This window comes from Lissotriton helveticus, chromosome 10, assembly GCF_964261635.1.
Source record: "Lissotriton helveticus chromosome 10, aLisHel1.1, whole genome shotgun sequence".
NCBI classification, from domain to species: Eukaryota; Metazoa; Chordata; class Amphibia; order Caudata; family Salamandridae; genus Lissotriton; species Lissotriton helveticus.
Genome location: NC_136071.1, coordinates 888,613,810 through 888,626,489, shown reverse-complemented (window position 1 = coordinate 888,626,489; position 12,680 = coordinate 888,613,810). Strand labels below are relative to the sequence as shown.

The 12,680-nt window shown below is 48.3% G+C and overlaps 1 protein-coding gene across 5 annotated transcripts in view; it reads left to right on the top strand.

Annotated features, from left to right (window-relative positions):
• Positions 1–12,680, top strand: part of ULK4 (unc-51 like kinase 4) — a 2,246,396-nt gene that overhangs the window by 1,406,483 nt on the left and 827,233 nt on the right. For all 5 annotated transcript variants that reach the window (XM_078663530.1, XM_078663529.1, XM_078663527.1 and 2 more), the window contains one exon: positions 9,861–9,966. In XM_078663530.1, coding sequence (XP_078519656.1) covers positions 9,861–9,966 — 106 coding nt within the window. The remainder of the gene's footprint in view (positions 1–9,860; positions 9,967–12,680) is intronic.

The following is a 12,680-nucleotide window of genomic DNA, read 5'->3' as shown; positions in this document are numbered from 1 at the left end:
TCCATCCGGTGTGGGCTGGATACCACTGACTCGCTGGGTAGAGCATCCGCCAACTTCTCGGCAGATGTCCAGAGCACGCTCAAGGACATGCCGTTCGATGGCCGTCGCCTCTTTGGCGACAAGGCAGACCATGCGCTTGAGCGTTTTAAGGACTCCAGGGCTACGGCCAAGTCCTTAGGCCTCTCGGGCCAACGCCAGCAATCGGCTGCCTATCACTCCTTTCGTGGCCACGGAAGGGGTGCGCCCACACGTGCCGCCAGCCACGCACCGCAGGGCAATACCCAACGCGGTGGCGGCCGTGGGAACCGCCGTCCAGGCGGTCGGGGGCAACGGCGAGGTCAGTCCACACCTTCCCCCGCAGCATCCGCCTCAAAACCCTCCTAGTCCGTGCTTTCAGGCCCATGTGACGCCAGTGGGAGGCAGGGTTCGCCATCACCACCTCCACTGGCGCACTGTCACGTCGGACAGGTGGGTGCTGCAGATCGTCCGAAGGGGCTACTCCCTCCCCTTCGAGGCGACTCCTCCAGCCATGCCACCGCAGAACCACCGTGTATCGGGGGATCACTTGCGACTTCTGCAGGAGGAAGTTACGGCCCTCTTGGCCAAGGGGGCCATCGAGCGCGTTCCTGGGCCAGAAGTAGGGTGTGGTTGCTACTCCCACTACTTTCTGGTACCCAAGAAGGGCAAAGGGGGCCTACGCCCTATCTTGGACCTACGGAACGTCAAGGGCTTCCTCCGGAAGGAGAAGTTCAAGATGCTGACACTGGCTCAGGTCCTGGCTGCCCTGGACCCAGGAGACTGGATGGTAGCGTTGGACTTGCAGGACGCTTACTGTCATATCCCCGTCCTGCCTGCCCACCGGCGCTACCTGCGGTTCATGGTGGGCCACGAGCACTTTCAATTTACCGTGCTCCCCTTCGGCCTTACCAGCGCCCCACGGGTGTTCACGAAGGTGATGGCGGTGGTCGCAGCTCATCTGCGCAGGTTAGGGGTTTCAGTCTTCCCCTACCTCGATGACTGGTTGTTGAAGGCGGGCTCGCCCCAGACAGTTGTCAGCCACCTCCAGACGACGGCAGACCTCCTGCACCTGCTGGGGTTCTCCATCAATGTGCCGAAGTCACACCTGTGTCCCTCTCAGAAGCTCCTCTTCATCGGAGCGGTTCTGGACTCGGCGCGGTTTCGGGTTTATCCGCCCGAACAGCGGGTCCGGGATATTCAGGCTCTGATTCCCATCTTTCAGCCATTATCCCGGGTTTCGGTCAGGTTGACGCTGCGGCTTCTGGGGCTGATGGCCTCCTGCATCCTACTGGTGCATCACGCCAGGTGGCGGATGCGGGCTCTGCAGTGGGACCTGAAGTTTCAGTGGGCCCAGCATCAGGGCAACCTATCCGACCACGTCCTGATCTCGGAGGGCATTGCGAGACAGCTGCAGTGGTGGCTTACGGACCGCGATTGGGTCAGCTGCAGATCCCTCTCCCTTCCCCAACCGGAGCACGTAGTTGTGACGGACGCGTCCCTCCAGGGCTGGGGAGGCCACTTGGGAGAGGCGGAGATCAGAGGCCTCTGGTCTCCGGCGGAGACCCGGCTCCACATCAACCTGTTGGAGCTCAGGGCGATTCGTCTGGCACTGAAGGCATTCCTCCCCTCTGTTCGGGGGAGTGTAGTACAGGTGTTCTCGGACAACACCACCGCCATGTGGTACTGCAACAAACAAGGCGGGGTGGGGTCGTGGATCCTTTGTCAAGAGGCTCTTCGCCTTTGGCAATGGCTGGAATGCCAGGGCGTGACCCTGGTGGCTCAACACATGGCGGGTTCTCTGAATGCCAGGGCGGACGAGCTCAGCCGTCGGTGCATGATGGATCACGAATGGCGTCTGAACTCGGACGTGGCGCAAGGCCTCTTTCAGCGATGGGGAGAGCCTTGGTTAGATCTATTCGCCACCGAAGAGAACGCGCAATGTCATCAGTTCTGCGCGTTGGAATTTCCAAGGCGGCACTCGCTCGGAGACGCTTTTCGTCGCGAGTGGAGTTGCGGTCTGTTGTACGCCTTTCCGCCTATACCACTTCTGCCCAGAGTGCTGAAGAAGATCAGGCGCGACCGGGCCCAAGTCATCCTTGTGGCTCCGGACTGGGCTCAAAGGTACTGGTATCCAGAGCTACTCGGTCTGTCAGTCGATCACCCGGTTCGTCTGCCTCTTCAGGAGGACCTTCTGTCACAGCAGCAGGGGACGGTCCTCCACCCGAGCCTGTCCAGTCTCCACCGCCATGCTTGGAGATTGAGCGGCGACAGTTGAGGCCATTTGACTTGCCTCCTGAAGTCTGTAACATCATTCTGGCAGCCAGGCGTCCCTCCACAAAGTCGGTATACGCCTGCAGGTGGAACAGATTTGTGGCATGGTGCACAGCAAAGGCTGTGGATCCTCTTTCTGCCCCTCTTTCTGAGGTTCTTCTCTTCCTTCTTTCTCTTGCCCAGCAGGACTCTGCTCTGGGCACTATTAATTGCTACCTTTCTGCCCTTTCCGCCTTTCTCAGGCTACCTGATCAGCCTTCTTTGTTCAAGTCCCCTATTGTAAACAGATTTCTTAAGGGCATCACTCACACGTTTCCTCCTGTTCCGTTTGTGATGCCTCAGTGGGACTTGAACCTGGTTTTAACATTCCTGATGTGCGCTCCCTTTGAGCCACTTCACAACTGTCCTCTTCGCCTTCTGACTTTGAAGACTGCTTTCCTGGTTGCCATCACTTCTGCCAGGAGAGTGAGTGAGCTCCAGGCTCTTTCTTGTACTCCACCTTTCCTTTCTGTCCATCCGGACAAAGTGGTGCTTCGTACCAAACCTTCTTTCCTGCCCAAGGTTGTCACGGCCTTTCACATCGGGCAGTCTATCACCTTGCCAACCTTCTTCCCGCCACCGCTTCCCTCTAAAGAGGAAGAGCGGCTCCACCGTCTGGACCCAAAACGTGCGCTCTCATTCTACTTGGATCGCACACGCCAGTTCCGGGTGGATGACCAACTCTTTGTTGGTTACGTGGGCGCTAAGAAGGGGAAAGCGGTGCACAAGAGGACCATCTCCCGATGGATCATCCTGTGTATCCAGGCATGCTACTCCTTGGCTAGGAAGGAGCCCCCGGTTGGACTGCGGGCTCCTTCTACCCGAGCGACGGCGACTACCACTGCCCTGGGCAGGGGTGTGCCCTTACAAGACATCTGTCAGGCAGCTACGTGGGCATCGCTGCACACGTTTGCAAGACACTACTGCCTGGACAGCCAAGTCCGGAGGGATGGCTTCTTTGGCCGTTCCGTCCTCCAGGACTTTCTGGTGTGATTATTGGTTCGCAGACCCACCACCGGGGTTGGTATTGCTGGGGTATCTATTCTAAGGTAAGGAATCTAATACTAACGTGTCTCTTTCAGATGCACAAGTTACTACTTGTGTAACGATATATCTGTAAGAGACATTAGTTAGTATTAGATTCCTTACCGACCCACCCATCCTCCCCGTTCTGCAAACCAATATCTAGGGTTAGGGTTGTCCCCTTTCAGGGCCCTAGTTTCAATGGCACCAGTGCTGGTTTTTAACATGGCTCTTTGCGTTTCTGGCGCGGAAAAGCTGTGTCTAAGAACTGACGTCAGCACGTGGAGGCGGCGTCTAAGTACTCCAACGACGTCATCACGGCGCCCACGACGCCGGCGACGGACGCGGAGCCGCAGACGACGCCTACCGACGCGCAAGGGTACTGCTACTCAAAAATTTCCGGATCCAGTCTGACGCCTGGGGATATTCTAAGGTAAGGAATCTAATACTAACTAATGTCTCTTACAGATATATCGTTACACAAGTAGTAACTTGTGCTTCTTGACCATTCATGCTGAAAGAATGGTACTCAGGACCAGGGCTGCTTTTCTGCCTAAGGTGGTAACTCCTTTCCATCTGGAGCAGTCCATTACCCTTCCTACCTTCTATCCTTCCCCTCACCCTTCCAAGGAGGAGGAGCGGCTTCACCGCTTGGACCCTAAAAGTGCGGTGAGTTTTTACCTCAATAGAACTAAAGACTTTCGAGTGGATGACCAGCTTTTTGTGGGCTTCATTGGCTGCAGGAAAGGCAGAGCGGTGCACAAGCACACCCTTTCCAGATGGATTATCTTGTGCATCAAGATCTGTTACTCTTGGGCCGGTAAGGAATCTCCATAGGGTATAAGGGCTCACTCTACCAAGGCACAGTCTTCTACATCTGCCTTATCTAGAGGTGTTCCTGTGGAGGACATTTGTAGAGTGGCAACTAGGGCCTCCCTCCACACTTTTGCGAAGCATTACTGCTTAGATCCCGAGGTGAGGAGGGAGGGACACTTTGCACGTTCCGTCCTTCAGGACTTTTTGGTATAGAAGGGTGGACACCCTCCTCCGGGAGTGGGTACTGCTGTGGGACTCTATTCACAAGGTGAGGAATCCACTGGCAGATATATCCATCAGAAGAACAAGTTACTTACCTTCAGTAACGCTTTTTCCGGTGGATACAGTATCTGCCTGTGGATTCCTCACTGACCCACCGCCTCCCCGTTGTCCACCCTTATATACCTACAATAGTGATAATGTGATAAAATCTATCTGTTACTGTCAAAGGAAGTGTGTTATTCTTTTTGCTTCCCTGCATTAACTTCACACTGTGTGTGTTGGTTTGAATATTATGTACTGCGTATACTGTATATATATTGTTGTTGGTCCGTCCGTGTGCCTCGAAAGCACGGAAAAAAAGGGCGGAACTGACGTCATCACGCCGACGAGGATCTCTTATGGCTCCAGTGACGTCAGCGGAGCCACGTGCAGAGCCATGCTATTGTGACGTTGTCCTCGTCGACGTGGAGAGCTACGAACAATTTCCGAATGTTGCTGGCGCAGAGGGATATTTACAAGGTAAGGAATCCACAGGCAGATACTGTATCCACCAGAAAAAGCGTTACCGAAGGTAAGTAACTTGTTCTTCAGCACCATTGACCTGACTAATGACTTACCGTCCTTTTAGAAGCAGGAGCCTGACATATTACTGTCTGCTCCATTGACAAGCTAGCCTTTCAGAGGCACCACTACTAACGAGCTGCTCAATATTGTTCTTACATTCCATTGTCAATGAGGAAACAAGTTTATGGTTTAAATCTTTTATTATTTTCATCAGAACAGAAAAAACAAAGAGACCACAGTCTCCAATCAGTATAGCAGTTGTGAGCCACACACAGGGGGCTTCCATCATTCGGAACGCAATTGCAATACAAGCTTTGTCCCGGGAACGGGGTCCCTGTCGTGGGTAGCCTGGTTCTCGAACTTCGCCCCCCTCCCCCTCTTGTCCCCTCCTTGTCCAGTTAGGCACAGCCATAAAAAGGAAAAAGAAACCCCAAGTGTAAGAAGATAGTCCTCTGTTCCGGGTACGAGAATGTATATTAAACCCTGGGTGTGGTCTTTCGCTTCTGCAGCTGGGCTTCGGCCACTTCAATTGGTGTGTCTGCTAGTCGCAGTAAGCGCAAATATCTGGGGCAACTTAGCTCCCTGAATTCACCAGTAAGGAGGGTCAGGAACGGCCGCCAAAGAGCAGCGAACTCTTCGCCCCGTCCTGTCTTTGCCAGAGATAACTTTTCCATCCCCAATATCGTCCACAGTCTATGTAACCAGCCAGAGTGTGGGGGCGGTTGAGTGGACCGCCAGTGTGCCACAATGTTCTGTACAGCTGCCCCCAGTGCTATTGCTATGAGTCGCCCTCTCCTGGACTTCAAGGGGTACATTAGCACATTAGGGAGACCGAGTAAGACATATGCCGGGAATCTGGGAAGTTGGGTGTCTAAGTGGGAGTCTATCTCGTCTAGAATGGATTTCCAATAGGGCTGCAAGCGAGGAAACAAGTTTAATCACAAATTATATTGCAAGGGAGCATCCAAGGCGTTACTGCTGGGTGAACATATATCATAGACAATGAACATAAGGAATTCAGGATGGATCTCAATCAGTGATTAAATATTTTTATGACCAGAAAAAGAGTATTTTGGGATTTTTGTGAGAAAGTTTGTAAAAGCGTAAAAATAGCCTTCTCAACAACAGGAAGGCTAGTGCAACTTTTGTTTATAGTAGCGCATAGACATGATAATTCGACTAAATATATTGTTCTATTTAACTGCTTCCCAAAGATTATTATCCTGAACCCTTTCACTGCTTAGCCCGCATCTGAAATAGTTTAAGCAATTTTCCATCACTGGTGCCAGGTTGGCTCTATATGAGTAGCCATGAGTCTGCGAGATGTCACACTAACTTGATGGCATGGGGCCATAGTGACTCCACTCAGTGATGATGCGGCGAGTTTCGTCATATCTGTGCTTCACAAAGGACGGGATCCATAGCATGTCCACTGACAGTTTCTTTTTTTCCACCTCAGATTAATGTCTCCTGCAAATCCTTCAAGAATTAAGTTAGACTTGACTTGCAGGCATCACGTGTAGAGCACAGACCCTTGTCCGGGGTTGCTTGATAATAAGCGTCAGGGTGCCTCCTGTGACCTCTGCTCCTTCAATCGCCCTAAGGAGATTAAAGAGGGAGACTCGGTTGTTAATGACCTTAAGAGTCGTTAAAAGAATCTAAATCTCATCCACCGTTTCAAGACTTTTTCCTGCGATCGCTGCATATGAAACAGTATTGCCACCTCAAGTACCACAAGCACTTTTCCTTCTCTGCCTGCTACAGTATGTATGGGGAGAGAGCTAGAGATATTTGTGACAGATATAATTTTGCAAACTGCAAGGATGAGGAATGCACATTGACTTAGAGAGGAAGAGCTACATGCTATGATGAAAGTCATTTGTCCTTTGCTTGGTTTTCTAACCTTTTTGCATCTGATTCCGATATCCTTCTCTTTCCGCAGATTTATACACCAAAACATGAGGATGATGGGAGCAAGACATACAGTTTGCACCCATCCGACCCTTTAGATATGGGACTTTTTCTGGCCCTAGAAAGCACCGGTGAACTGGAGATCTCGAGAAGTCACTTTTTTGCCCTTGATGGTCAATTCTAAGACATTCTTTATAGGGCAACTTTCCTCAAAGAGTCTTAGTTTCTCATACTGCTCATTTATGTTAGGCTAGCTACATTTAATCTCTCTACAGAGCTTAATAAGACCACACAATTCTCTAAACCTCTACAGCCCTTTAATCAGGCCTTATTAGACAGTATTTATCCTATATGGAACAAAATATCATTCTGCACCCGCAGCTGACAACCACAACCAAGTGGCTCTGCCATAGCCTGCTTTTCTGTCCAGCCACTGAACACTAGAGATCTTGGTTGTGCATGCATCCTCCTCCAAACTCGAACTTTCCCAACCGCTTTACTGGATCTGTATATAAAGAGACTAGATGCCTCAGGCAGTTAGGCCCTTGATACTTGTAACTGATCTTGCTTAGTAGAATACTATTCAGATGTTATGTGAGAAATGGCAAAAATAGCTGGCCCATCTTTACTGCAACATCTTTGGGGACCATTTTCTCAAATCCTTAATGATGGAGAAGACTTTAACAATTCAATCCGTGACTCTCTCCTTTTGACAGAAGGCAGAGCAGCAGCATTTGTGCAGAGTGGCTTTACTTCAAAGAAGAGTAAATTTGAGCCTCAATCTCACACCCAGCTCACTCATTACCTGTCACTGACTCTCACTCCTTTTCACTCACACACATGCCTAAACATGCCCATGCTCTCTCACATAAACACAGTTTCACCTACAAGCACACACTCAACATACATTTAAAATCATTTTACTTACCCACAGCTGCCACCTAAGGTCCTGTTCCAGCTCAGTGTGATCTATTTTTTATTACACAAATAGTGAATATTAGAGTTTTATTTACTGTTAGTATATTGTAAAACAGGCAGAAAATAAGGAATGCGTTGCTGCCCCTATATTTTTGGCAATGATTTTGCCACCTCTGAGTCCAGGGTCACAAAGGCAGTGCCAGGGATCACAAGCAGCAAGTCATGGGTCGCAGGTGCGACCCCTAAGTGATAAATAATTATTTTATTGTTTGAATCATAGGTATAGCACGCCACTTGAAATGATCCAATAACCCCTTCAGTGCCCAAAAGAAAGTTCTCTAAATTATTTATCTTTTTATCCAAATTAAAGTCGCTTGAGGCTTTTTTCTAGGTAGTTCCCTTAACTACCAATGGCATGCCATTTACGACTCTGTTTTCCATTTCCTCCAATTTGGGCATAAGAATTTCAGATAGTGTAGTCTGTAATTTCGCTGGATACTTCTTCATAGTTTTCTGAATACATAAATTAGCATGTCTTGCTAAAGTGTTAACCATCTGAGTCAGTCGTTGAGCAGAGAGTCATTACATTCGACTGAACAACATTAATTCAACATCCACTGTTAACTCTCTTGTCGGTTAAAACACTCACCATCTTTTGAAGGATCCGGTAGGGTACATGTTCTTACTTGTTTGGTCTTCTTTCAGAGTGCTTGCTGCTTTCCATTTGCCTACGTTGTTTTTAGATTCATTCTAACTGATGTAGGGATTGTTGTAGAAAATGGTAAATCAAGGAGACTCATTCAGCTCAGCCTCTTCTGGTCTCTGACATGCTGGAGTCGGCTGCTACTTTTCCAGTGGTCGCGAAGAATGAGCATGGCTATTAGCAACATGGAATTTGGGAGACGGAGTCCCTGCCCGTCCCGGGCGATTCACTGGCTTCACTGGTTTCCCTGCTTCCACAGATTCACATGCTAAGAAGGTTGAAAATGGGCTTGAGATTGCCCCAGAACCGGGGTGGCGAAGTGAGCTAAAGAATGATAATGGATTCAACCCAGATCTGTGACTGGGGTGAGTGTCTGAAAAGTTTTAGCGCTCCGTTTGCTTTGTTTGCCCTAAGTTGGTTGGATATGCCCAGAGGTGGGTCCCTTGCTCACTTTGCCACTGGATTCAAGCAAGCCTGGCTGATGAGGGGTGTTAACCCGAAACCGGTCCCAGGATGCTTGTTTCCGTTCCAGGGAAGACATGGCTTGGCAGTTCGGTCTGGACTGTTCCCTTGAGGCATAGGGTCAAGACTGATTTGCATATAGCTGGGGTGGCGAAGTGAGCTAAAGAATGATAATGGATTCAACCCAGATCTGTGACTGGGGGTGAGTATCTGAAAAGTTTCAGCGTTTCGTCCATCATCTCCTTGTGTTTGCTTTGATAGCCCTAGTTCCCACACTACCTTTCATAACTGTTCACTGAGTATCGAGTGGTTGAGGTATGAATGAAAGAGGCAGAATTTATGCCGTTTCTTCTGCCTAGTGCGGTATCTGGAGATTATATCTTGGTTTCGGTAGGGATTTCCTGTGTTTTCTCAAATTCCAGAATTGTTGCATGCCATTAACAAGTTCACTGGGAATAACATTGTTCTACTGAAGCTGAAGCTGAGGCAGTCTACAACTAGAGGTCTGAGATAAGAATGTCACTTACAACTTAGCTTGATCTTCACTCACCTTGTTTGGTTTCATTTTGCATCATGGCAGAGAACAGTGTTCTGTGTTCCCATTTATCGAGCTATGGAGTACATGGAGTATAGTAAGTCAAAACCATAACCTAGGATCAGCATTTGGGACCATGAAAACTAGACAAACTTAAGCAAATACAACAAACTTTCCTTTGTTTATCATCAATAAATTGCAAGTGACTGAAGTAGAGATAATTTACTTTTATTAAAGTTACACCTGTAGGAGTTGATCCAGTCATCAATTGAACAGTTCATTATTTTAATTCCAGAGCAACTCAAATTGACTTTGTAATGTGTAATCATTGTTCCGATAAATGAGTATATGCTGATTGATTGTATTTTGTCTCACCAGGAACACCAAGACAATGTGCTGGGTAATGCCATGCAAAGTGTCATAGCACTGGTGAATAATCTGATCAACCAGAAGGATGCAAATATGAAACTTCTTTACAGACATGGTAAGTATGTCTTTCTTCAAGTATATTTCTTTAGCGTATACAATCTGCCTATGCAATGGGAGCATTTAAGAATAGGAAGTGTATTTATTTATCTCTTAAACCTTTTTCCTGTCGGCTGTACATATCAGTGTTTCAAAGTCCTTGAAAATCTACTACCCAACATAATAACTTGTGTTATAGAGCTTCCTTCTGTGCTATTCCTTGATCTGATAGAGACTTCTAGCAGCTGATTCCTTACTTTAGAATATTTCCTAGGCATCAAACGGAATCCTAAAAATCTTGAGAAGTACCTCAGCTCCGGTTGGTGGCGTCGATCTACTCTATGTTGGCATCATTCACGCCGAAAGTGACGTGCACAGTGCCTAAGTATAGGCTCCACACCAGATTGCTGACATCAGTTCTTTTCTTTTTGCACCATCCGCGCGAATCTGGAAGAGCTACCTAGGTCCTTTTTTGGACTGCTTGTTTGACCTTTTGTTCAAAATCTTTTTGTGCTACACTCCCAGTGTAACAGCGATGTCCCCTAAAAAACTTGTGGGATTCAAACCTTGTGGCTCCAGTCACAGGCAGATGTCAGTGACAGACACCCACTTGGTTTGCTTTTGGTATCTGGAGCGAGGCCACAACTCCAAGGCTGTCGGGCGATGAACCCCAAGGCGGTCCAGGAGGGTGCCCTGAAGCTCCGGGTCCCCTGACAACGGACGTTCTGCACCACTCAAAGTCCTGGTCGAGAGGAATGTTCCTGGGCCTGCTCTTGAAGGCCCTCTAGTTCGGCCACATTAGTCCTCAAAATCTTCATCTGGTAAGTCTCACAAGAAAAGGAAATCTAAGAAGCCGAAGTGCTCTTCCAATCATAATTTCATGGTTTCGGTCCATTTCCCTACATCATAGTAATAATAACCACAGACGACTGTACTGCATCACATAAATATAAAACAAAGAACAACTGTCTAGAAAACGGTTATGAGTTAATATATAAAACATGATTCCTTAATTCGTTAGGGCTGTATCTAATGCACAAGAAACACAGTTTTCTTTTTCAGCCCTCTATTAACAAACGACAGACGTCACAGGATGCTGCACAGTTCTGTTGAAAGGTCAGCCCATATCGCACCCGATGCCCAGGCTGCTGGTGCAGGGCGACTCCTAGTTCCCATCTTGAATAATTACCAAATGAAGAGACGGGCGCTGAAGGCAGGAAAACAAGAACAGAGTTTATTTCTCATGAGGAGAGCATGTCATTTCGGACACTCTCATAGTGTCTTCAGGAGGTGCTCTAACAAGTTTCTCTGAGGCTTCGTCTTTTATACACAGGTTTGTGGCACACATGCATCCTTCATTACAATCAAGACATTGTGAAGTACGAAGATATTCCAACACGTGGCTACAGTAGGGGCCCTTATCCTCCATACAATAGGAGGGGGCTGTCACGCAGCTGAGTGTTCTGCTGATTCCTTTGGAATGTGTGCTCCTGATCGAATCTCAGGGGGTGGGGAGGTCATGATCAATAGTGGCTCCTTTCAAGAGAGGCGAGTGCATACAGTAGTGGGCAATAAACTGTATCCTCAGGCTAAGGGATGACCAGCGGTCCATGTAGACAATTAGGTTCAGAGGAAGAGGTCATCAAAGGAGGGGTATTCATGGAGAGAAAGGAGGTGTTGGTCAGGCGCGGGGTGCGATTCTCAGAGGCAGAGTCATGCGGGAGGGGAGGGCTCATGACTTGTGCATGTGAGAGCGGGGGCGATCAGGGTGCATGGGGGAAGCTTGCAGGGTCAGGGAAGGGCGCTGGTGATCGATCGCAAACAGAGAGACCACGGTACCTAAAATGGCTGTTGTATATATGTGTGCATGGGTCTATGCTGGCGGGGTAACACAGTCAGTGTTTTGCAATGTCCATTCTGCTTACGACAAGAGGTACAGTGAACACAAATGAATATGAATATTTTCGAGTCATTTTAGTAAATGTGTTTCTAGGCTGAGACAACAGTTGGTGTCGATTGGAGAATAATGGGGCAGCTTTGAGTTACATGTCTATGAAGATGCGAAAAAGGAGGTAGTAGGTTTTTAAGTATTGGCAATATTCCTAGTCCTCCCAGCGGAGGATACTTGTGTAAACCTTACCTCGGAATATTCCTTAAACTTTCCTTATTTAGTTAAACGTAGGAATATAATCATTTTTGTACGTCATTTTTGGTTGCATTATTTGGGGTACCAAGTGACGTCATATTTCGTAGTTCCCGCTTCAGGCTGTCCTCCCAGGCGCTAAGTTCAGGGAGAAAAATAGTCATGGTTTGCTTGTTGCGGTTAGGTACCATAATCAAACCTTTTTCCCGTCTTTTCGTCCGCTAGATCACTGTTTTCATACATTAATCGATATTTCGATGTGACCTGCAGAGAGAGGGAAAAAAGAAGGGTGGGGGGACAGGGGCTACATTGATAGACACATTAGCGTGCATAAACCCAGAAAGGCTTTTACTTACTGCATACTCGGCCTATCTCCACGGGATACAGTCCCTGCCAATTGGGCGTTCAAGCCCAGGTGGACCGTCAGTGTGACTCTTCTTATACAGGTAGCATGTAAAGTATAGGCTAAATACCGGGGTCTTTAGCGGTTGCTTTGGCTGTACAAAAATGTGCAAGGTACATACAACAAAAACCTGGACTATTCATATTTGCACTATTTCTGTGTACTATACGTTTTAACTCTTTAACTA